Below are 24,419 nucleotides of genomic sequence, written 5' to 3' on the forward strand. Positions count from 1 at the left end.
TCATCTCAGCAGTCTGGCACTTTCCAGCCCGTCCCTGAATCTGGACCACTCCCCGAGCGTAGACTCAGCTCGTTCCAGTAAGATGTCGCACTGCAGACGAACCACCTTTGCCTCTCTCGCTGCTCTAGTGTCATCGCTCACTTGGTCAACTATGGCAGCCACGTCCCTGACTCTCGTCACCAATGCCGTCTGAAGCTCCACGAGCACAGAAAGCAGCATCGAGGCAGCCGTATTTGTAGGGGCTACAAATGATCCAACGCGTATCTCCGGCACCGCAAACTTGGGGTCGTAGCCTGGCAGCAGAGTGGCCACCATGAAGGCGCACATCCGCCCATGCTCCGCAAGAGTGTCCATGACATCGAGCAGACGGACACGACACGCCATGACGAGGTGCAACAGCGCGTGGTCCAGCTTGGGCAACGGCGTCGTGTGCGATAGAGTGCGATCCTGGTGTATGCAGTCCGGGACGGTGCAGAGGGCGTCGGACTCGGCGGCCGTTGTGCGCTTGTTGAACGAAGCAGAGGCGGCCTCTGGATAGAGAGAGATGAGGTCCTGGGCATGGTGGAGGAGGCTGTCGAGAGTGGACTGCAGGTCGAAGCCGTTACCCACGGTGTCGGCGTATTCTCTCAGGTGCTGCCTTGGGACGTGGTGCATGTCGAGGGACGAGGGCACGGCTTGGAACATGCGATCCAGGGCAGACAGGAGGGTTGCGAGCCGTTCGGGAAGGGTTTGGGCTGGTGGATGAGGCTGTTGATACTGGCCTTGCTCCTCCTCCCGCTGTTGCTGCTGCTGCTGCTCCTGCTCCTGCTCCAAGCTCATGAGATCCAGCCAGTCAAAACCGACGCCTCCCCCGTTGTGACTGTGACCGTGACTGCGACTGTGATTGTGATCATGGCTGTGGTTCAAGGGTAAGGGCTCGTGATGGCGGAATGGCCTCGCTGGCGGACTAAAGACACAGGCGACATTGGCCTTTCTGCAGCGGCTGCAGCAGGGCGAGCCCGGAGGTCTGGGACACCTGAGCTTCTTGTCATGACATCGATCACCTGCTTGCCGGAGATGCATTGCGAATCAGACAAAATATTGATGATAAGGTACACGACGTTGAGAGAGAGCAAGATGTGGTCAGCTCGGGACAAGCCTCACGGGGAAGCCCCGAGGAGCCTCTGATAGGGCCATGCTAAGGTTTAACATGGCATCATGGATGGCGACGTCGATCAACTTACGTGGGTAGAAAGGTCCGATTGGTGCTTCTGGAGACGGACTGAAAGACGGACTGAAAGTATGCAATTTGTCTGGTGTTCTGGAGATACAGTAGATGGGCGATGCAAGATCCAAGTAGAGTTTCGTCTCCAATATTGCGGGAGTTTGGCCATCCATCAGGCCATTCATCTGCGAGCGGTGACACTGCCGCCTTAGCGATGCGGGGCTGCTGCAGGCTGCCACGTTCAGTGGAGCGCCCACTAAAGCCCACCAGCCCACCTGGAAAACGGCCCCTCAATTACGTCGCCACCGGAGCTCAACTGCCCTCGACCTCCTACAAGTATGTAATCAACGAACTATCTCGTGTCCCCTGTAGGAGGTCCAACCGCGCCACCTCCAGAACTTATTTCATCAAATCCCACGATCCCCGAAGCTTCTCCAGTTTTCCACCATTCGCCTGCCGCGCCTTCCATCGCCTCTGCTACAAATTGTCTTCTCAGCAGCTTCGCCATGCTGGCGCTCTTGCTCACGACGGACACTCGCAGCCTGTCGCTATGTCGTTGATCCCATACCAGCCCCAGGAAGGCCGCGAGATTGTGCTGTGAGTTACCTCTCCCTCTCAGACCCCCGACCTGCATCTCCCCTCGGGAAGAGACAGAAAGCATCGAAAGCATCGAATTGCTGACGCCTGATTGCAACAGACGACATCGCAACGCCATTGTAGTGCGCGACACCAGCTCGCAGCGGCTGGAGATCCGCGGCCATCCCGAATGCCCTACATGCCACCGCCCGCTGGGGTCGCCGCCGTCGGAGCGCCCCTTCGACCACCAGTTTGACGCCGACCCCAGCCCGTACGTCGACCCGGGATACTTTCGCATGCTTCGCGCCGGAAGCGTCGAGTCGAACCCGGCCGACCAGACACCGTCGAGCCTCATCCGCCGCCTGTTCAGGCCTCCGCCCAGTGCCCGCGGCTCGCCAGCCCGCACGTCGCCCTCTGTAGACGACGAAGCCGAGTTCGTCTCCAGCGCCCCGGGCGTGCCGCAGTCCGAAGGAAGCAGGATCAAGAGGGAGGCCTTCAGCCCAAACTACTTCAAAACATTCTTCGTGGAGGAGAAAGTCCTGGGCAAGGGGGGCAAGGGAGTGGTGCTGCTGGTGCGGCATGAGATTGACGGCTGCCAGCTGGGCCACTTTGCCTGCAAGCGAGTTCCCGTGGGCGACGACCATGCGTGGCTCGAAAAGGTGCTGATCGAAGTCGAGCTCCTTGCCAAGCTCTCTCATCCCAACCTCGTTTCGTATCGACATGTCTGGCTGGAGGACGTCAAGTTGACCATGTTTGGGCCCAGCGTGGCCTGCGCCTTCATCCTCCAACAGTATTGCAACTCAGGCGACCTTCACCAGCACGTGATTGGCAGTGGGCCGAGGGAGGTTACCAAGGAGGATCTCAAGGAGCGCATTCGCCGTCGCTCGCGAGGTCAGATCGATGCGACCCGGGACGGCTTGTCTGACAAGGCCAGGCTCCCCGTCGAAGAGATATACTCTCTGTTCAAAGATATCACGTCCGGCGTGGCATATCTGCATTCGGCCAACTACATCCATCGAGACCTCAAGCCGAGCAACTGCCTGTTGCACCGAGAGGGCGGCAAGCTGCGCTGCCTCATCAGCGACTTTGGCGAAGTCCAGGCAGAGCATGTGGTGAGGAAATCGACCGGCACCACGGGTACCATCTCGTACTGCGCGCCCGAGGTTCTGCGCCTGGATGAAAGGGGCCACTACGGCAACTTCACCACCAAGTCCGACATCTTCTCCCTCGGAATGATTCTCTACTTCATGTGCTTCGGCAGACTGCCCTATGAATCTGCCAACGCCGTCCAGGAGGAGCTGGAAGACGTCGACCAGCTCAGAGCCGAGATTGCCGTCTGGACGGGCTTCCAAGATGAGCGGCGCGAGCGGCCGGATCTGCCCCCGAAACTCTACATGCTACTCAAGAAGCTGCTTGCTATCGATCCCGCCGAGCGGCCCAGCGCCAACGAGGTCCTGAACGCCATGAAGAGCGAAGCCTACTTTGACGGAATGACCAAGGACCGGAGCGCGAGCCCTGCCGTTGGGCTGCGAGGAAGCAGAGTCCAGAACCTGGATTCCCCAGCCGGGCCCAGCACGCCCGCCCCAGGTAAGTCTATCTGACCCGCATTCGTGACAGCACTTGATCTTATAGTACAACAGATCCTAGACGAGGCTATCACTCGCGCGGCCTGAGCGTGCCTGAGAGTGATGCCCCCTGGCCAGCTACGGTCCCCCGGGAGGACGGCCTCATGCAGGACGACTCTGGCCTCGTCCATGCCGACCCGGAGCCCTCCAACGCGATTGTCAAAAGCCGTAGCCATGACCCGCATGCCCTAGAGCCAGTGGACCAGAGAAACACTACCCTACAAGCCAACGGCCACGCGCATCCAGAAGGAGGCCCCCTTCTCCTCGCACCGCCTCCGCAGCAGCAGTTCTCCACGATACCGCACGGAGCAGGCCTCTTGCTCATGCGCTTCTGCGCCATGACGGGCGTCACCCCAGACACGGTAAAGTACCTCGGCCGTCTCGGCTTGTTCCTCGTCAAGCTCGCCACCCTGGTCCGGCCGTGCTGGCCCTACATGACCACGCTCGAGGTCGGCGGGCCCCTCGTGCTGCTCGCCGTGCTGGACCTGGGGCTGCCGACGAGCAGCCACGCGAGCTCGGCCGCCACCGTCCGCACCGCCGGCAACGTCGCGCTCGGTCGGCGGCGTCCGAGCCACGGCGAGCTGGCGACGAGCCTGTTCCGCCAGACGGGCGTGGGGACGAGGCTCTTGTTTCTGGCGCTGCATCTGGCTGTCGTCTGGCAGGCTGCTCGCTGGGAGGCGCTCTGTGTTGCTGTTCCGCGTGATGAGTGGGATGGTTGGTAGAACTTCTTGATGTTTCCCTTATATACTTGTAATTGTAGCAGGGACCAAGGGGGAGAAAAATGGTGCGTAGGTTTGATATGAAGATGAAGATGATGCCGACTACTGGAAATGATAGATTTAGCCAACGAATGAGATATCCATATACAACACAAGACTGAAAAACATTGCAAGTTCCACAAATCCCCAAAAAAAGAACAGACCGCCAAAGCAGAGACGGAACTGCAAGCCTCACAAACCCCGAAAGTAACAGCATCAAACAGAAGCCGTTGCAGGCCCTTTACATTTTCATCGCCCCCTTGACCCCAAACCTCCTCCTCCTCGCCATCTCAACACCAGCCAAAGACTCACCACTCCACGTCCAATTGCTCACCCTCCCACCTCCTGAAGACGCAGCAGAAGCAGCAGCAGGCCTGAGCCTCCTCCCGCCCGTGATGCTCCCGAACCCGAAATCAGGCTGCCCGCCCAGACTGCCAAAGATGTCGCCAATGTAGTTGGACGGCGCGATCCCCCTCGCATAAGTGCAGTCCCAGCCGTCGAGGATGCCGCGGACGACTTCGATGCCGGCGGCGTAGAGGTTTGCGATGGCGATGTGGAAGCCGTTTTGGTCTGTGTGGGTGAGGTGTTCCCAGTCGGAGCGGGAGGGGGGAGGGCGGTCGAAGTTGGAGCCTGGGCAGTTGTGAGTTTGGGGAATTTGGTATGAATGGGTAGAGGGGGATGTATGTGTGCGAACGATACACGTGCGAATGTGTGTAGAGGTATAGGCGCGTGGAGAGGTATATGCGAGAGTTGGTAAAAGAGGGCAATATCAAACTCACCTGTCCGCATGGCAATGACACGACTGAAGTCAACCAGCCCCTGTATCGCTGCCCGCACCAGCACCTCCAGCGTCGCATTGTCCTCCTGCGCGCTCATGCAATACACGCCCGTCCCGTTGGTCCACAGGGCCGTCGTGTTCTCGAAGGCTTGCGCAAGCCGGCCGCCCGAGTAGTAGACGTCGCTCGTGGCGCTGTCGCACTTGACCACGCTGGGGGGCATCACGGCCGTGCTGTACGACGAGCCCATGTCCGAATACAGCAGACGGTATCTTTGCGGCTCACGCTCATCTAGGAGCTGCGCCCGTTGGGCAAAGGCGTGGGCGGCGTCGCGCAGGTCCACGTTGAGCTCGAAGACTTCGGTGCCGTATGTGATGCATGGATATTCAAAGGGCTGGGCGCGGCCATAGGGGATGTAGCCCGTGAGCCAGTCGTCGGGGAGAGAGCGGGAGTCGATTTCGTATTGGAGAGCGACCTGGACGGCGTATCGGGCAAAGGCCGCGCTGCCAATGGTTGCGTACCGAGGATTGACGCCGGCGATGCCGGCAAGGAGAAAGTACGTCTGCGTCAGGTTGAAGCTGCTGGAGAGGACGAGGGCGGTCATGGAGACGGCCGAATTGATTTCACCCTCGCCGACGGTTACCTGGCAGACGCTGCCTGTTTCCGTGCAAAAGACCCATGGGAAGAGCATGGAGAGGCCCGGGGGGGCGATGGCTTGCGAGGTGAGGTTGCCCAGGCCGGACTGGGGAAAGTTATCATGCCATACCTGGGCCTCGGGCTCGAACTAACAACGAATTGTTTGGTTAAAGGAGACTGGGGATGGATTCGGACCTTGGTCAGACAAGCCTAGGTGTGCGGAGGCGACGAACCATGGATACAATCATGACTTTTGGTGATATCATTCTGGAAGAAGGAGGCTGGGCATTGGCAGCGAGAGTAAGGGCCGTCGCTGTTAGAAGCATGGCCAAGCCCAGCGTGAGGAACATCGTGACAGCGTGGGCACACTCAATCGATGCCTGAGCTGGAGAAGCACGAGCCAATCCATCAGGCCGGGCCACATGGTGAGAAACCGGATGGCATAGACTTATACTTCAGACTTTGAAGCTTAGAGACAGACTCATGGTGAATAAGCTTTAACCTCAGCAGCAGTGAAATAAAGATGCCGTGTCTTGTGTAATGCCGATATCCGTGAGCTTCATTCGACTTGCCTTTTTCCAACGGCTTCCTATTCACTATCCAGGCCGGGCGCAAGTCCCGAGGACCCCGATCATGAACGACTGCTCATCTTGTTTGGCTACGTTCTGCCGATGGTGACTGAAACAAGGTCGAGGCTCTTGAAACATGCATGGAGAGGTCATCCCAAGGTGGGCTGCTTTCCTGCAGTATCGTAGCTTGAAAGAGCGGTTCGGGTCACGCCGTTTGCTGGTGGCCACTTGCTTCCTTGCTTGAATCATGTCTGTAGAGGCGTTTGCCTGGAACTGCAGCGTTGATAGTGTTCAGGCTCTCCTTCACAGTGAGTTTGACGGAACGTGTGAGCCAAACAGAGCATCTTTACGCGTGGGTCAGTCTCAGTCTGAGCAGCTTGCTTAACCAAGATAAGGACTTGTAGACGAAACTGCTCACAATGACCAGCTGAAGACGGATAGAATTATAAGAATGCAGACAACAGCGAGAGTTTGGCTCAGGCAACCGCCAAAGAGAAACCATAAGACCAGCACGTCTCAGCTGAAGCCGCTCAGTGACGCTGCGCCAGCGCCTCTTGGTAATAAGCAAACCCGGGAAGCCGACATGCTTTACAGATAAGCGGCCGCCGCAATGCATGGCTGGCTGCCATTGTGCGAAGCTAGAAGAAGGTAATGGGGGCTCTGCGTTCGTTGCTACTGTGCTGTGTCACCGCATGAGTGCGTGATCTAGCGACTGTCTCGGAGAGAAGCGATTGAGATCCAGCGAGAGGCCGCAATCGACAGGACATGACCACTCGCCTCGATACGCAGCGGAGGATATCCGCCGTCCTCGGTATTCGGGGACGGCTGTGGTCAACGGCATATGCAATTGCGCGCTCAGGCCGCCCGTCATCGAAGCGGAGCGCGGGCGTTACTGGTCCTGTGGTTATGCTTAAAAGACAAATGCCTTGGGTGGGTTGGATCTGCTGTGGCATGTAATAAATCCCCAACAAGAGAGCTCCAGTTGTCTTGTTGTATCTTCTCCTCTCCCCCACGGCCAGGCATGGTCGCATGCTCATCTGCCCGGCTTCGGGCTGGGCGCTATCTGCGCCTCGGAGATGTGCGGAGGGCTGTGTCAGCGCCAAGCAGCTTGGCTGTGGTGCCGTGACCTCCTATGGAGTGGCTCGGGATGATGTCCAGTTTCTGTTTGTTCCCTGCACTGTGAATTCGAGATGCTTGAACCACGAAACAAAGGCTGTCGAAAGACTTCAAAAGCTCGCCTCTTTCTCGTCTTCTATTATCTCCTCTTTCATCCTCTGTTTCCCATGCGAACCGTTGCTTCTGGTATGAATGCTCGGAGTTTCGGACAATTGGCCCAGGCGGGATGGCGTCTTGGTGTGGTTGGTGTCATTAGCTCGACACTGGTGTACTTGATCAGCAGCAGGATCCAATTGTAAGGTATCGAGGCGTCGATATCGGGAAAAGCCTTGGGAAAGGGCACCAGAAATCCGGGTCTCCTTGGCGGGCGGCCCTAATGGCAAGCCACGCCAGCGGCTGGCTGACGGCTTTGCGCCTTCTACCGTCCTGTAAGGCTCGAGGTCGATCGCACGTCGCTACTCGGGACTCTGTCGTCCGTACTCGATAGCATTGACACCCATGTGGAGTTGCGAAGGTCTATCCCGGCCAAGACGGTGGAACGGCCTGCCTGGTGACTCCCTAGAGGCTCGAATGACTTCGTGAGGACCGGTGGTGCCGGCACTCACTCTGCAGGAGAGGACACAATGGAAACGTCATGAACTCGTTCGAAAGATGTACTTGGACCGAGTGAGAATGCCACTGTCAAGACGACTGTTTCCGAGGGCCTGCAAAGTGGAGGAAGCTCGTGTCGATTTTGCCAGACAAGCCGAAGCCGACTGGGGGCCAAATGGCTCGATTGGCTGGTTCCATTTCAGATCGGCTCCGCAAACCTGTTCGTAGGGCTCACTATCAGTCGGACCAGACAGTCATACTCTGATGTGTATTCGACGATCTGTCACTCGCCGAGAGCAGCGTCGACCGCGACTCTCGGAAGGATTCATAAGGCAGCCAAGCCGCTGCATCTCTCTGATCGAGCTGAGTGGCCATCGACTTCGAGACCCGACTTTTGCCCTCGACGGATTGGCTGAGAATTGGTCTGCCAAGAGCCAGAGAGACTGCTTGTGTATGGAGTTGCTTGGCGAATTGACGTGCCCGAGTGGAGAGAGCCGGCAGCCAAAGACGCAGCCGTCCCCTTTCGCTCGATGTCGCGCTTTGTTGGCCATCTCGATACTGTGTGATGCTTCGACAGAAGACGGCCCTGGAAGCTGCATGGCGCTGCTATGATCTGGTTAGGAAGACGAGAGGGTAGACGCTGGGATGGCGAGAGATGGAGAGAAGCATGAGTGGAATCTGTAGCCGGAGGTTTGTCAACCTGGACATACATGTACATATACCTAGCCTTGCAATTCTACTCTAGCAGAAGCTTGGCATCTGTTACTCAGTGGCGGCTCAGGCTGCTTGGTGGCCTCGCAGCGCCCGACCTGCCTAAGCTCCAGCGGGCTTTAGCTCCCTGTGGCGGCCTGCCCGGCCCCGGCGCCGCAGCGTGGAGAGCTGTAAATCCCCCTAAGAGCGTCGCCTGTCTCGAGGTGGATCCCGGACCTCGCAGAAAGAGAGACAGCAGGCCTTTGTCATTTATTATTGCTGGCGGCCCCCAAAGCCATCCCACATGGGATTCGCATCTCCAACTCCGCTGCCGACAAACAGCGACCAAGAGATGCCCTCGTAGGGACATTTGAACCCGGCCCTGCCATTTTGGGCTCCCGCACATGGACGACGAACTCATCACGCCCGCCTCGGTGACGCGCCACCATGACCATGTCGATGTCGATGCCGAGGCCGGCAAGCAGGCGACGCAGCTGGTCGCCGAGCTCGAGGCGGAGCAGCCGCTGCCGGCAAACAACTTCGCCTTCACGCCGTCCCAGTTGCACAGGCTGCTGAAGCAGAGGAGCCTTGCCGCTCTCGACGCCTTTGGCGGGCTGCGCGGCCTCGTGCTCGGTCTGCGGACGGACATTGCCACGGGCCTCAGCGCTGACGAGGCCAATCTCGATGGCACAATCACCTTTGACGAGGCCGTTGCCGCCGCTCGCGAGGATCGTCTGCCGGTTCTCTCCCCCGTCGAGGAGCCTCCCGCTGTCCCGAGCTTGCCTTTCCCGAGAGGCGAAGCACATCATCAGTTCGTCGACAGGAGACGCATCTTTGGCGCCAACCGACTGCCTCGACGCCGGCAAAAGTCTTTCCTCAAGCTCATGTGGATTGCCTTCAACGACAAGCTCATTATTCTGCTAACGATTTCGGCCTGTATATCCCTGGCCATCGGCCTCTACCAGTCTCTCTCAGCAGATGAGGATGCATCGAACATCGAGTGGGTGGACGGAGTGACGGTTGTGGCCGCCATCGTGGTCATCGTTCTTGCCAGCGCTGCCACCGACTGGCAGAAGAATCACCGGTTCGAGAAGCTTAACGAGCGACAGCAACAGCGTGAGGTGACGGTCCTCCGCTCCGGCAGGATCCAGCAGATCTCTATATACGATGTCATGGTCGGAGACGTCATGCATATCGAGGCCGGCGAGGTCGTGGCCGCCGACGGTGTTTTGATCCAGGGGTCCAGCTTATACATCGACGAGTCGTCCATCACAGGAGAGACTCAGCTGGTCCGCAAAACGGCTACGATGGACCGCAGCCGTCTTCGAGCTATCCAACCAGATCCCTTCATCTTTAGCGGCACCACTGTCTGTCGTGGTGTCGGCCGCTTTCTGGTCCTTTCAGTAGGAGAATACTCAGCCCATGGGATGACGCTCATGTCGTTGCGAGAGGACGTGGAGGAGACGCCTCTTCAGGCGAAGCTGGGCAGGCTGGGTAAGCAGCTCATTCTGTTTGGTGCTGTTGCTGGCGCCATCTACTTCTGCATCCTCTTTATCCGGTTTCTGGTTCGACTTCCTCAGTACAAGCACGCCCGGCCAACCCAGAAGGCCGAGGCCTTTCTCCATGTCCTCATGCTTGCCGTTACCATTGTAGTCATCACTGTTCCCGAGGGCCTGGCGCTCAATGTCACCATCGCCCTTGCGTTCGCAACTACGAGAATGCTCAAGGACCATAACCTCGTTCGTCTTATTCGGTCCTGCGAGATTATGGGCAATGCCACGTCCATCTGTTCGGACAAGACGGGAACTCTAACGCAGAACAAGATGGCGGTTGTTGCCGGCCGCGTCGGACTCGAAAGCGGCTTCGAGGACTACGAGATTCCTATCACTGCTACGAGCTCAAGCGCCTCCTCTTCAGTGACGAAGCTCCCTTCGGCTCGGCAGTTCATGTCGACTGTCTCTCCTCAAGTCGAGAGACTGATCAAGGAGAGCATAGCCCTCAATTCTACCGCCTTCGAGAGAGATGAATCTGCAGGAGCCGAGTTCGTTGGATCTAGCACCGAGACGGCTCTGCTCAAATTTGGTCGAGATCATTTGGGCATGGGGAGACTCGGGGAAGAGCGAGCCAATACTCCTGTAGTCACCATGCTTCCGTTCGATTCTGCGCGGAAATGGATGGCTGTTCTGCTGAAGCTGCCCAACGGCAGATACCGGCTACTAGTCAAAGGGGCTGCTGAGATAGTGTTTGAGTACTGTGCCTTTATAGTATCCGACCCGACCTATCAGGTCACCATCGCTCGGCTCACGGAATCGGACAGGGCGAGCTTTCGGAAGACCATCAACGACTATGCCGTCAACATGCTTCGCCCGGTTGCTATAGGCTTTCGGGACTTTGACGAGAACGAGGTACTCGAGCACCCAGACGACGACCCGGCCGCCATCAACTTGGAATGGCTGGCGTCTGGCATGGTCTTCATTGGCTTCTTTGGGATTCGCGATCCGCTTCGGCCAGAAGTTGTTGGTTCCGTCCGCAAGTGTCAAGATGCCGGCGTCTTCGTGCGCATGGTCACTGGCGACAATTTCCTCACGGCAAAGGCTGTCGCAGCAGAATGCGGCATATACACTGCTGGCGGCGTGGCCATGGACGGGCCAACCTTCAGGAAGCTGACGCCTTCACAGCGTGATGCCGTTATCCCACGCCTGCAGGTACTAGCGAGGTCCAGTCCCGAAGACAAGCTACTGCTTGTAACACGCCTAAGAGAGATGAGGGAGACGGTGGCCGTCACTGGCGACGGAACGAATGATGCGCTTGCTCTCAAGGCGGCTGACGTTGGCTTTGCCATGGGGCTGCAGGGCACCGAGGTGGCCAAGGAAGCTGCTTCCATCATTCTTCTTGACGACAACTTTGCATCCATAGTCAGGGCCCTGAGCTGGGGCCGGACAGTCAACGATGCCGTCAAGAAGTTTATTCAGGTAAGGAGCATCATCGATCGATCTATGAGGCATTGGTTCGTTGAAATGACTAACTGTATTGCAGTTCCAGTTCACCATCAACATCACCGCAGGCATCACCACAATCATTTCAGAACTCGTGGGTGACTCAATATTCACCGTTGTACAGCTTCTCTGGATCAACCTCATCATGGACATCTTCGCCTCTCTCGCATTTGCTACCGACCATCCTTCGCCGGATTTCCTGATGCGGAAACCCGAGCCTCGCAATACGCCGATCGTGAGCATTACCATGTGGAAGATGATCGTCGGTCAGTCCATTTACCAGCTCTTGGTCGTCTTTCTGGTGCACTATGTGGGCTGGGACATATTCAACCCTGGCACCGAGCACGAAATCGAAAAGCTTCAAACGCTTGTGTTCAACATTTATGTTTGGATGCAGTTCTTCAACCAGCACAACTGCCGGCGAGTGGACAATAAACTAGACATCTGGTACCAAGGAATCCTCAAAAACCCCTGGTTTATTGGCGTGCAGCTCTTGACGATCCTCGGCCAGTTCCTCATCATCTTCAAGGGAGGCGAAGCTTTTGATACGAAACCGTTGACGGGAGCTCAGTGGGGATGGAGCATCTTGTTTGGCAGCCTGACCATTCCGCTCGGTGCTCTGATTCGTCAAGTGCCTGATTGTTTGGTCTTGGAGTCGTTCCGTGGTTTGAGGAAGCTCTTCCTCTTCGTCAGTACCCCAATTCGAAGTATCTGGGCATTGATTTTCTCCAGAACAAAAGAGAGATCCGGCGACGCCTCTCAAGCAGAGCTGGGATCTATGGAGACCTCAGGCATTTCGTCCAGCAACGCTTTAGTCCACCAGATGGGCTTGTCAGCTGCGAGCCCACCACCAGGCGAGGCAAACCGAATCACTTCAGACACCGAGTCACAGCCTACCCTCAACGACAACAGCAGCAGTGCTGTCGAGAACTCTGCAACGGCTTCCATATCCGAAAAAATGGAGATTGACCTGCAAGCCCTGGTTGATGCTGCGAAACTGGGCCGACTGGCAGACAAGGAGATGCTGGAGATCCATCCTCGCACACTGAAGAACGATCCGATCCTCACGCCGCGGTCCGACTTGAACATACCGCCAAGTCAAGACCCGTATATCCTCCGATACTTTGTCCGAACCAGGAGAAACGATGCCCGTGGCTCCATCAGCAGATCGGCTCGCAGGCCTACGGTGCCTGCTCGGACTACCTGGGTTGAGCCGGGACGACCGGCTCCTGCTAGAACCAGGGAGCAGCCGAATAATCGGCGGGACTGGATCTCCTGGGAGGGGTGGTTGAGGTCGAAGAGGCGATAGAGGCTCGTTTTTCACCTCTCAGACATGCGACTTTACGCCGTTTCATTACAGTTTTTGTTTACTTCTTCCCTCTACTTGGTTTTTGTCCGAGGTGCTTGTTATTTGACACGTTTTCCTTCCCCCCCCCCCTTCTTAATTTTACCTCTTATGCTGCTCAGGAGCTAGAAGCAATGGCGCTGCACGAAGAATCATGGGCATACATACACATACCAACTTGCATATTTCGGCAAAGGGAACATTGGGAATGGGCGAATTGCATGGATCAATGGCGCTCTATATGGATATATATAATGTCTATCTCCCTCTGTTGCGTTATAGATCATGATTGATTGGGGTGGGAGGATGAAGGTTGGAGAGGAACGTATCATGAAAGAATGTATACCTATGTATTGTGTGGTGATACATTGGCATTGGGGGAATATGATAGAGGGATCAGGATATCGAAATTCATCACGAGTGTGCATGATGGTATTTTAGAAACCGAGATCATAATATACCAAGACTGGAAAGTGGACTATTGATTCATTCTATCTAGCTATGCATTTCTACCTAGCTGAATCGCCTCATGCGTTGAAATGGGCTATAGATAATTAAGAAGTTAATCAGTAGAAAGGAGTTGAAGCTTATAATCAAGACTTCTCCCCGCCATGCCACTCACCCTTACTAACAAGATGTCTAAACGCCCCCCTCGCCTCCATCAGCTGCTCATACGTCCCCTCCTCCACTTTGACACCCCCGTCAATCACAACGATGTTGTCGCATATCCGCATCATCTCAGGCGTATGCGTAACCATGACAATGGCCATCATCTCCCCCTGCCCGTTCATCCTCGCCCTACGCACCAGCTGCGAAATGGTCTCCCTAATCATCCCCGAACACTCCGCGTCGAGCGCGCTCGTCGGCTCGTCAAGCACCAAGAGCCGCGGCTGGCGGACGAGCGCGCGGGCAATGCTCAGGCGCTGCGCCTGGCCTCCCGACAGGGCGATGCCGCCTTCGCCAATGGGGGTGGCGTATTCTTGGGGGAGGGAGACGATGAAGTCGTGGATGCCGGCTGCCTTTGCGGCGGCGTGGATGTTGGGCGTGCTGCGGAGGGGGGAGGTGGACGGGAGGCCGTAGGCGATGTTCTCGAGGATGGAGGTGGGGAAGAGGTGTGGCGTCTGCGAGACGTAGGCCATTGTTGAGCGGAGGTGGTGCGTGTTGAGGGCGGAGGAGGGGATGCCGGCGTATGTGAGCGATGATGCTGTGTCCTTGGATGGGCGGTAGAGGCCCATGAGGACGGATATGATGGTGGATTTGCCGGAGCCGGAGGAGCCGACGACGGCGGTGCAGGTTCCGGGAGTGATGTCGAAGGATATTCCGCGGAGGACAACGTGAGAGTTGGGAGATTGCGAGTATGCGAATTCGACGTCTCTGAGGTGGATGGGCAAGGGGTTGGAGATTTTGGTTCCTCTTTCGCCTTGTTCATCGGGCTCAATGGCCATCGTCACGTAGCCTAGGAGCCGGACGGCGGTTGCTTGGGCCATTGTCAGCTGGGGCATGCCATCCAAAGCACCGGCAGACATTCCAATGCTAAACAGCAGCAGGTTGATGACCTGCAGCATCTGGGTGAGAGTCGCGCCGTCGTTGCGAGTAAGCAACACTGTGGCATAGTAGAACACCAGCGCCGTCAGGGGAAAGCTCATGGACTCGTACAGCCCAAACACTCCGCAGGTATAAGCTGCCCTCCGCTTGCCCAGGCCAAGGACATGCGCAATCAGTTTTTGGTACTTTGCGCTGAAGTAGTCCTCGAGCTTCAATGCTCGCACGACACGGATGTTGACAAACGTCTCGTTGAGGAGTGCGCCGGCATCTGTCGCCCCTTGGTTGCACCTGTTTTCCCACCTCCCGCTGAGAACAACATATCCCTTGACGGCTCCAGCGATCAGGGGCAAGGGCGCAAGGGCGATAAGAGTGAGCTTCCAGGATACTGTGAGCGCCCATATCACAGAGACTGAGATCATGCCAAAGGCACTGATGAAGATGGGAATGAATCGTCCAACAATGTTGCGCGTCTCCTCCGAGTCCCTGTCGAGGCATTCATTGATTCGACTGGCCGAGTTCGCCTCCTGGTCGAACCACGACTTTGGCTGCTGCAGAATCTTCTTCAGAGCCTCCAAGCGCAGCGCATTCACCCAGGACTGGCCGGTTCTCTCGAGCATATAGTGGCCAAAGCCAGTGGAAGTCCCATCAATGATACCTGTCGCCATCAGGTATAATGCCCACTTCTTCGCTTCAGCCGCCCTGTTGTCTGGCAGCCACAGCACCCCGAACAGCCGCGAGAGACAGAAGGAAAACATTGGCGTTGCCGCAGCACTGATGAAGCACACCAAGATTCCGACAACGAAAATTGCTCGATCGGATGCGGTGAGTGTTGGCCACACAGTACCTAGTGTGGAAAGACTGCTCGGCTTGGAGCTTCCTTTCTTTGGGACGAGTTCCTCGTTCATGATTGGAGGTGGTTCACGGGTGGCAGCGAGGCGCAGGCCAGGGATGCCCTCTCGGCGTTCCGCTTTCCCAAACACATAGAGCAGGTCGTCTGTGCTGTATCGTGAATCATCAAAAAGATCTATCGTGTAGTCGCTGTCTGGAGAAGGCGTTCGACCAGGCTCCGGCGCACTGCATCTGCGAGGTGGTTCGTAGTCTTCGTCAACGGTGTTGGAAGACTTTCTCTTCTCAGCTTCGCAAAAAGATCCACATCTGCCAGTTTTCCTGGGCTCTTCTTCGACATCAGAGCCTTCCCATATCTGCTTCTTCCTCATTTCCAGAGCAATTGCTGTGCCAGCTCCCAGCGTCTTATACTGAGAGAACCGGTTCCGGGCCGGGTCTACCATGTCGCTGTTGAGCTCTTTAAGAAGGAAACTCGACATTGATAGTGACTTGTCCTGTGAGACTTCGCTAATCGTCGAGGTGGTACGGTTGGTTGAGCGGAGCAGACCATATGCAGTCCGTTCTGTCTGAGTTGGTGAAGGGGTTCTTACTTCGACGGGATCTAGGCGAGACAAAGTCGCGAATGGCCCCGTCGAGAGCGTGTCCAGCTCTTTTCGTAGCCCTTGTTGCACCAGAGAAGCATTGTCCATGACGTAGACAAAGTCTTCACCCTCGATTTGATCAACATCATGCGTGATGATGATGGTGGTTTTTCCTCGGCGCCACTCCCTAATAGCATCAATCACCAGGCCCCTGTTAATCTGATCCAGGCTGCTCGTCACTTCATCCAGGATGAGAACAGTTGGATCTCGAATTCTTGCTCGAGCAAGTGCAAGTCTCTGTATTTGGCCCCCGCTCAGCTGGATTCCATTTGGGCCGATGCGTGTTTCGAGACCTTCGGGAAGGCTGCTGATTGTGGATTGTAGCAATGCAAATTCGCAAGCGGACAAAACGGCTTCTTTCGGTACAGTTTCTTGGCCGCCCAGGGCAACGGCCACATTGTTGAAGACGCTATCGTCAAACATCACGCTCAACTGCTGGATGAGAGTGACATTGGACCGAACCCAGTCGGCGTCCAGAGTTGTCAGGGGGTGCCCATCCAAGCAGACAATCCCCGACAAGGGATCGTAGAACTGGGCAATGAGATTTCCGATTGTGCTCTTCCCAGATCCGCTTCTTCCCACAATAAACGTGAGCTGGCCTGGCAAGAAGGACAAGGACGATCTGTTGAGAACCGTCTTTGTTGGGTTGGACGGATATGCAAATGTGACCTGCGGGAGACTATCGTCAGTGAACATGACGAAAAGCACGGCACCAGAGTATACTGACATCTACCAGGTCCACGTTTCCGACACAAGCCGCCAGCCGGGTGTGGCCGCTTTTCGTATTGGCAGTCTCGTCATCACGCCTCTTCGACATGGATGATAGGAATGACCCTGCTGACATGCCTTTTGACAGAACCAGCCAATGTGGAAGTAAAGCCTCGATCCCCTGGAATGCCGAGAGAGTTGCAAAAAAGGTAGTGATGATGTGGTCAGGGCTCAGTCCTTGGTCAACGAGGATGGTGCCGTACCAGAAGGCCGCAACGAACATGCCAATGACCCAGAAGGCGACATAGCCCATCTGGAAGCAATTGCACTGGGCTTGGATGAGATATTGCTTGCTGGCCAGTTTGATAACCTCATAGTACTGCTGGAGCTCGCGATCCACTCCGTTAAAAATTTTGACAATCTCGATTGCTTTGATAGAAGAGGTAGCATACTTTGACGCAGTCTCTTGATGGTGCTTCTGAGCCTGTATCGCCGGGTCCAGCCGACGAGTTGCTATTGACATGATTACAATGGAGACTGGTAGGGTTGCGACGAGAACCAGGGTGAGCTTCCAGGAGTAAGAGAAGGCGATAGCGAGTGAAGCAACGGAAACAATCAAGTCCGTAACAAGTAGTCCGAGCACCTGAGACGTCGCCAGCTGAAGCTCTCGAGTCTGACTACTTGGCAGTTAGCATCTGATCTTGCGCTTCACAGCATGGGGGCAGTGAACTTGCGTCTGTATCCTGACCAGCAGACTAGAGATGCCCTGGTCCAATGAGTCGTACCATGACATTTTCTTGAACAGCAGACTCTCGAAGATGGCTTTCCGAGCGGAGTTGGCTTGCAGTTCCCCAAAGATGATCCATAGCGACAGGAGCGCCGTGCTTGCAAGCCAATTGGCAGCCCCCATGCCCAGCAGAATCAGGGCCCAGTGAGCTACGTTGTCCAGAGCCTCACTGCCAGAGCCATGGCCAGCCCCAAAGTCGGAGACAGCGTCGAATGTTTTGCCCAGGACCACAGACAGGAGTGACTTGATCGAGGCAATTGCGGCAGACGCAACCAGCGCAGCAAGTAGCGACGTCGTATGACTCCATTTCGTAAAGGAGAAGAGGTGCTTGAAAGAGGTGCGTTGGGGCTTAGACTTGGATTCGGTGGCTTGACAACTGGTAGAGGGATCAGTATCAAGGATCAGTGTCGAAGTGTTCGTCGAGGCCGGTGAAGACGCCGTCTCTTTATCTTTTGCAGCCATCACATGGAGATATCGGGAGCAGCTCGATAGGGAGGCATTGAGTCTTTGGACTAAGAGAGACGGAGAGGTTGGAAATATCACGAGGGGAAAGTAAAAAAGCCATGATTCTCATGGCCAATAGAGATGAATTTGCCTGTCGCCGTGATGTGACTTCAAGATGAGAAAACGATTGAACATGCATCAGCCTATACGAGGACAATGCAGAGAGTCGGCATCGTGGTGGGGAAATAAAGGTTGAGAGCGCCATTGTTCCCATCTCCACCTTGATATTGTTCGCGAGAGGCGACTTGAGAACCAACACGCCGCCCACAGAGCAGGAGAGACACATCAGCCGGCTCTGGAATGCAAATCGCTGTTAGATTCGACGAAAAGTCGCCGCAAGGGATGGATCTGTAGCTTGTTGGCTCACTCGAGTCCGTGCTGCTGCCACATCGCCGCAGCGCCATCGTCGCCGGCTGTTGAGTATTTGGCCCACGAATGTCTTGCATCTTCAGCTGTCTTCATCGACCATAAGCTTAAAAGGCGCAAAACGGCCCAAGCGCTCGTCAGGAAACAAGCCCCAGCGTCTGGCCATGAAGGCTACAATATGCAACCACCAGACTATCAGATTGATCGGAGAGCTGTCGAATTCCGGAACTGGTCCAATATCCGCCGTTATGCTGTCCAATCTGTCAAACAGCAACAAATCACACGATATCACATTGATTTGCCACGGGCGTTGGCAGAATGACAGGCAGCAAAGGCAACAACAACAACAACAACAACAACAAGAAGCATACAGTCGCGGTTGGGAGGAAGTGTAAAGTATGGACAGTGTTTGTTCGAACGGACAAGAAGCTTCAGGAAGCAACTGCTTACTGTGCGAGCAGTACAGTCGGAGCATGTCGCAGACACTGTACTGACCTCATCACTGCCCCTCCAAACGGCTGCAGCCCCACGCTCAAGATTTTGGATTTTGCGATAACCCGCAGTTTGAGCTCAACCAACTTGGATATCGCGATACAAACACCTACAGCAATCAACAACAGCCGTCACAATGGATCCCTTAGAGAGCATGTCAACCGGTGGTCCTCTGCCCAAGGACTTTAACGCCGAAGATGCGGGCAACATGGAGGATGTACGTCCATCACCATCCCGTTGAGCTTGGAGCTCCTCACCATGGAGCTATCGAGCATGGAGACAATCTAGCTGACACAAAGACCTTGGTTCTACTCGACAGATGGAGAAGCAGTTTGCCGTCAAAGGTATACACATGGCCCACGATCCCGCAAACACGGTGAATCATTCCGTCTAACGCGCAGACAGTCGTCCAGCACATGGCCACCTACTGGTCGATCCTCGAAAAGGTCAAGGGCTCGAGCCTGCGACTGACCAAGATCGACGACGAGATCTACGAGCACCTCAAGGAGGCCTTCCCCGAGTTCGACCCCGCGGCCACGATTGACGAGGACCAGATGAAGAGCAAGACGGGCAAGGAGCGGTGGCGCGAGTTCATGATGAAGTACGAGAAGAAGGTGGACGACTACAACTTTGGCACCATGGTGCGCAACAACGCCAAGGCGGAGTACGAGCAGGACACGACCATCTTTGGTGAGTCTGGGTTAGCTGGGGTGTTTTTGGTGGTTACCTTTGGCTGACGCTCGAACAGTCCCCAGGATGCAGTTCTATGCGATTGAGATTGCCCGGTACGTTTTGCAACTGCTTGCGATGATGAGTTCTCTTCGCTGACATTTCATACAGTAACAAGAACGGCCTCAACGACTGGATATACGAAAAGGCGCAGGAGGAGAAGAACAAGTCTAAATAGATACCCCAATCTAGCAGAATCAAATTCAAGCGTCTTTCATCATGCCGCGTGCCTTGCACTGTTGAAACATGCAAATACGTCCCCTTCATAGTGACTTGACAGCCTCTTCTTGCTTCCCTCTTGCAGCTTTGGCCGAACCTCGTTCGCTAATACCACTGCCCAGTAAGTAGCGGACATGAAAAGCTTTGTCTTTAACCATATGCCACTTGCCTGTTATTTGTCCCATGTATCCGTACCAACGCCCGTTTGTCACCTGGCAAACTGGTGCCAGCTGCCCAGGCATCAGCGTCGTCGGAACGAGCCTTAAGCGACAGCGGTTCAGCTCCAAAACAAAACAACCCAGAACTCCCATAGCTCCCAAGCAGAAGGTAGTTTCATTTCTTCCTGCAACCCCAGAATCAAGAGAACAATACCACAGCAGACGCGCCAGGCTGAACTGTCCAAGGAAGATCTCATGATACTTCCTCCTGCGGACACGGCCATGGATCAAACATCCTGGCTCGACCTCTCACTCTCCCCAGACGGAGAAGTCATTCCCATCCCACCCTCACCACCACCGTCCAGTAAGTCACCCAACTTCTCTTGACATGCACATCTCCCACCACAAACCACCTCACAACTTCCACACCGACATCCTCATGCGCAGGGAACACACAAACCCACTGACTTCTCCCAACAGCAAACAGCCCCCCCAAACTCACCCGCTCAAAGTCCCTCCTCGAGCGCGCCACAAGCCGAACCTCACAACACTGCCCATCCCCCAACCCTTCCCGCACCGACGTCCACCAGCAGCAGCATCTCTCCGGTCGTCCCGGCCTCCCACCCTGGGACCGCACCGTAGACGTCGTCTACCACAGATACAAGCACGGAGAGTCCAAGCCGGACAAGACCCTCGCCGTAAAGGCCCTAACGAGAAAGTTCTTTGCGCTGCATAATCGAAAGACGTCGAAAGGCAGCGGCAGCGACGACGACGACGTAAAGCCCCAGGAACGTACCTAGCAGAGACTTCCCGAGCATCTTCGCCGCCGCATCCTTGACAGCTTGGTCTCTTCCTACGAAACGCTGGGAGAAAAGCCCATCAGCCTGAATGCCTTCACCTGGGACCAAGACTGCTGGGAGGCCTCGGACTTTACACCCTTGCACGAAGTCCTCACAACATTCCGCCCCTACATGAGCGTCTCATTCGAGTTCTATTCCACCATCTTCATCGCAATCCTCTCAGAGTATAGCTTCCACGTCACCTTCTCCCCCTTCATCGCCCCGCGCCTCAACCCCCTGGCAACAACATGGCTCAACAAATACAGCCTCTTCATGAGGTCCCTCGTCATCGAAATCGATCTCTCCCGCCTAGGCCTCGGTCCCGCCCCCCCAACCGCACGTCTCCTCCCCTGCACGACCAACCTCCAACGTCTCCTCCACAACTTCAGCCTCTCCCAGCTCGGACGAGCCCCAGAAGCGCCCCTCGAAACCCTCATCCTCGCCTGTCGTCGCTTTCACGGCCAAAGAGAGGACATGCCCGATCCCAATCCTCCTCCCACAGCTCCCTCAAACGAAACAAAGTACTCCGCCAGAGCCGTTTTCGAAGAAGCAGAGCTTCAAAGCCAGTCCTTTGTAGCCGAAATATCAGGGCGACTCTCCTCGTGCGACATTTCCGGCATGATTGCCCGAGCACTGTCCCCCGCGCCAGACGAATCCTTTGAACACTCTGAAATCTCCTTTGAAGAGTCGTACATCGACCAGGACGCAGAAAGCGAACAAGCAGATTCATACATCTACTCAGACGACGACAACGAAGACGCCGACCTCGTCAACATATCCTTCATAAGCGACAACTCGTGCGCTTCCTACCCCTCCTCCTCATCATCAGACTCAGACTCGTCCTCAGACCAAGACACCCCCCTCGCCCTCCCGCACTCCATCCCCGAAGAAGACGAACAACCACCGTCGTACTGCCCGGACAAGCACCTCTCTATATGCAACCACCTCATCCGCCTCCGCAACAACGTCAACTCCCTCCGCATGGCCGGCTTCAGCGAGGCATACACAAACGCCTTCATCGCAACCCTCTTCCCGGAGTCAAAGATTCTCCCACTGAGATTCCACTCATATCGCGTCGCCCCATCCACCTTCTGGCCTCGTCTTCGCAATCAGAAATCCATGATTGACAGCGGCCGAGGGGTACCCATGCTCGACGACCATGAGGTCATCCCCGAACCATGCATCTTTCCCGAAGGCCCATTTCAGCTCCCGGCCCCCGTCGTCTACATGTGCCCGTCCATCAAATCCTTGCCGGCACATCGCCCGAGGAACAACACTGCTAGCTCGGGCTCGAGCTGGCCTTCGCAAGCAAGTCTAGAAAGCGCCGAGGAGGCGACAAATACTTCGAAAAGCTCGCGGTCTAGCTACGAAAAGTCAGTGGTGCAGAAGCTTTTGGAGAGGTACAAGAAGTCGAGGCGCAGACCGAGGCCGACATCTGCCCCTTGAGTGCGGAAAGATGCCGAGTAGCTATTTCATAAATGTGTTTGAGTAGTGTAGCTGCGAACAAGAAAGTATCAGGAAAGGGGGTATTCGTGTATGATACTGCTGGATACATGTACGTGTATATACATTAAGACGCTCTTGATAAACCAGATATCGCTTCTACATGATCTAGTATATGCATTCGCTAATATCCTCCATGAGAGGATTCTCGATTCGCCTCCATGCCAATTAAAGATCGAAACAGATAGGCCGTCTCATCGTATATCGCAGACATTACGCTTTCACAAGAGTCTGTTCGAAAGGTCAGCAACTACTCAGACGAAACACGTCGGTAAAGGGAGATGGGCAACATACATTGGCAAACGTGCTCTTCGCACGAATCCTCTCCCCATAAAAGAGAAGCACCCAAGGAATAACCGTCAGTCCCGTGGCAATCCCGCCGAGCATGGCCCCAGCGCCCTTGGTACCAAGGTTGGTAAACATGATGCTCGTGATCAACGGAAAGCAGCCGCCGAGGACATTCCGGCAGAAGCTCTGTGCTGCAAGAGCGGAGCTGGCGTAGATGTGGTATGTGTCGGCCAGATAGTTGAACGTGGCGAGGTAGACAGAGTAGATGCCCCAGGTGGCCAGCCCCAGACCAATTGCTTTCGAGTATCCTCCCGTTGTCAGGAAAGCAATGAAGAGGCCAACGGGCAAGAGCAGCGCGGTGATGCAGGTAAAGTAGAGCCTCGCCTCCGGCGCTTCAGCCGGGAACCTATTCCGCATAAAGGCCCAGAATTTGGAGTCAGAGTATTGGAAGCCTTCATGCTGCTTCTTCCATTGAGAGTGCTTCAAGAGATGCTCCTGAAAGATGCCGACAACGGTCGCCACCGCGGAGGCAATCATCATGGCCACATACACTCTGCTCGACATGCTAAAGTTTGCGCCGTAGAGAAAGGGGACGACGGAAAAGGAGAGGTACAGCACGCCCCACGAAAAGGCAGCCCATAGGGAGAAGCAGAAGACGACTGGCTCCGTCACGAGAAGGTGAAACGGCCTCTTGATGGAGGTCAAAACGATTTGCCCCAATGAAGCGCGTTGTTCGTCTTCCTTGACTATCCATCGGATTCGTCGCAAACGGGGTGTGGAAGGGACACTCTGTCCGTTCGGGTTGAGCGTGATTGTTGTTTGGCTCGACGCAGCAGATGCCAAAAGAGCAAGTTCGCTGCTGATGCATAGCCCGTATATACCATGCGTTTCCAAGTCTTCATACCACTTGTTGAGCTTCTTTGCCTTCTTGGACAGCAAGACGGAAGCTCGGCTCTCTCTGAAGAACAGAATGAGAGCAAGCAGCAGACCAGCGTCAAGAATGACCTGAGTCCAGAACGACCACTTCCAAGCACGATTATTGCTGCCCACCGTCTCGACCAGCGCAGCAGAGACCAGTGGGCCAGCCCCTGTGCCAGCCAAGACGGCACCGCTGAACAGTGCCATCGGTGTGTTTCGTTCCTCCTTTTCCCAGAGATCGGCCAACACGCCACCGACGACCGCAGAGAAGACCGAGCCGCCGATACCGACGAGGAAGCGTGACACTAGCATGCCAGCAGCGTCCGGCATGACGGAGCAGACGGCCTGGAAGACGACGAAGACGGTGCCGGCGATGATGAAGATGGGGTAGCGCCCCCATATCTCAGACATGGGCGCGAGAGCCATGGGCGCAAAGGCAAACCCCATGCAAAACGTGGTGATGCCTACCAGAACAACGAGCCGAGACGTCCCAAAGTCATTTGCCATGATGTTTGCTGGCGGCGCATAAGCACCCGCTGTGAATGCCGTCAGGAACGTCGCCAGGCATGACAGGATGAGCACTATGCTCTTGTGAGCAGCACCCCATGTCAAAGGAGACGTGTAGGCTGCCAAGTCTGGGCATTGGGGCGGCTGTCGACCGTTGGGATCCGGCTGTTGTACTGGCGGCGATGGCAAATCAGTGCCAAAGGTGAGATATAGATACGTTATTGGCGTGTTGCTGTCCAGAGTCGTTGTCTCAGACTGCTCGGTCCCTGGCTTTTCGCTTGATGATAGGTCCTCTTCGTCACGGCAAGGGCCACCGACGGGTCCAACGATATCGCTGCGAATAATCTCGAGATCGTCCCTCCCCTGCGACCCTGATCCTCCCTTTTCTTCGGCGGCCATTGTCGTAAGCGGCCGAGTGACGAAGAGCGGGCTATGACTCGTAGCTGGGCATCCAAGACATCGATAACCCGTGGCGCGAGCACCCAAG

The 24,419-nt window shown here is 55.8% G+C and overlaps 9 protein-coding genes across 9 annotated transcripts; 4 read left to right on the top strand and 5 right to left on the bottom strand.

Annotated features, from left to right (window-relative positions):
• On the bottom strand, window positions 1–1,062 carry CCMA1212_005241 (Transcription factor ACEII; the record flags this gene model as incomplete). Its single annotated transcript, XM_073702509.1, has 1 exon — window positions 1–1,062. The coding sequence occupies one exon, from the start codon at window positions 1,060–1,062 to the stop codon at window positions 1–3; it is 1,062 nt and encodes a 353-aa protein (XP_073558750.1).
• A 692-nt stretch (window positions 1,063–1,754) lies between these two features.
• On the top strand, window positions 1,755–4,127 carry CCMA1212_005242 (putative serine/threonine-protein kinase iksA; the record flags this gene model as incomplete). Its single annotated transcript, XM_073702510.1, has 3 exons — window positions 1,755–1,801; window positions 1,902–3,367; window positions 3,421–4,127. The coding sequence occupies 3 exons, from the start codon at window positions 1,755–1,757 to the stop codon at window positions 4,125–4,127; spliced, it is 2,220 nt and encodes a 739-aa protein (XP_073558752.1).
• Window positions 4,128–4,404: 277 nt separating this feature from the next.
• CCMA1212_005243 (Purine nucleoside permease) lies at window positions 4,405–5,925 on the bottom strand (the record flags this gene model as incomplete). Its single annotated transcript, XM_073702511.1, has 3 exons — window positions 4,405–4,793; window positions 4,943–5,723; window positions 5,809–5,925. 3 exons carry the CDS (start codon window positions 5,923–5,925, stop codon window positions 4,405–4,407), a joined length of 1,287 nt encoding a protein of 428 aa, XP_073558751.1.
• A 2,180-nt stretch (window positions 5,926–8,105) lies between these two features.
• CCMA1212_005244 (uncharacterized protein) lies at window positions 8,106–8,450 on the bottom strand (the record flags this gene model as incomplete). Its single annotated transcript, XM_073702512.1, has 1 exon — window positions 8,106–8,450. The coding sequence occupies one exon, from the start codon at window positions 8,448–8,450 to the stop codon at window positions 8,106–8,108; it is 345 nt and encodes a 114-aa protein (XP_073558747.1).
• Window positions 8,451–8,945: 495 nt separating this feature from the next.
• On the top strand, window positions 8,946–12,846 carry CCMA1212_005245 (Calcium-transporting ATPase 2; the record flags this gene model as incomplete). The annotated part of the gene is made up of 2 exons (XM_073702513.1): window positions 8,946–11,513; window positions 11,578–12,846. The coding sequence occupies 2 exons, from the start codon at window positions 8,946–8,948 to the stop codon at window positions 12,844–12,846; spliced, it is 3,837 nt and encodes a 1,278-aa protein (XP_073558746.1).
• A 629-nt stretch (window positions 12,847–13,475) lies between these two features.
• On the bottom strand, window positions 13,476–17,871 carry CCMA1212_005246 (ABC transporter B family member 6; the record flags this gene model as incomplete). The annotated part of the gene is made up of 3 exons (XM_073702514.1): window positions 13,476–16,583; window positions 16,642–17,295; window positions 17,371–17,871. 3 exons carry the CDS (start codon window positions 17,869–17,871, stop codon window positions 13,476–13,478), a joined length of 4,263 nt encoding a protein of 1,420 aa, XP_073558749.1.
• An 806-nt stretch (window positions 17,872–18,677) lies between these two features.
• CCMA1212_005247 (uncharacterized protein) lies at window positions 18,678–19,678 on the top strand (the record flags this gene model as incomplete). The annotated part of the gene is made up of 5 exons (XM_073702515.1): window positions 18,678–18,686; window positions 18,887–18,988; window positions 19,173–19,461; window positions 19,520–19,556; window positions 19,612–19,678. The coding sequence occupies 5 exons, from the start codon at window positions 18,678–18,680 to the stop codon at window positions 19,676–19,678; spliced, it is 504 nt and encodes a 167-aa protein (XP_073558748.1).
• Window positions 19,679–20,159: 481 nt separating this feature from the next.
• Window positions 20,160–22,162, top strand: CCMA1212_005248 (uncharacterized protein; the record flags this gene model as incomplete). Its single annotated transcript, XM_073702516.1, has 3 exons — window positions 20,160–20,241; window positions 20,358–20,653; window positions 20,681–22,162. 3 exons carry the CDS (start codon window positions 20,160–20,162, stop codon window positions 22,160–22,162), a joined length of 1,860 nt encoding a protein of 619 aa, XP_073558745.1.
• Window positions 22,163–22,432: 270 nt separating this feature from the next.
• On the bottom strand, window positions 22,433–24,331 carry CCMA1212_005249 (uncharacterized protein; the record flags this gene model as incomplete). The annotated part of the gene is made up of 2 exons (XM_073702517.1): window positions 22,433–22,450; window positions 22,514–24,331. 2 exons carry the CDS (start codon window positions 24,329–24,331, stop codon window positions 22,433–22,435), a joined length of 1,836 nt encoding a protein of 611 aa, XP_073558744.1.
• Window positions 24,332–24,419: the final 88 nt, after the last annotated feature.

Source organism: Trichoderma ghanense, assembly GCF_004382785.1.
Source record: "Trichoderma ghanense strain CCMA-1212 chromosome Unknown scaffold_5, whole genome shotgun sequence".
Classification (NCBI taxonomy): Eukaryota; Fungi; Ascomycota; class Sordariomycetes; order Hypocreales; family Hypocreaceae; genus Trichoderma; species Trichoderma ghanense.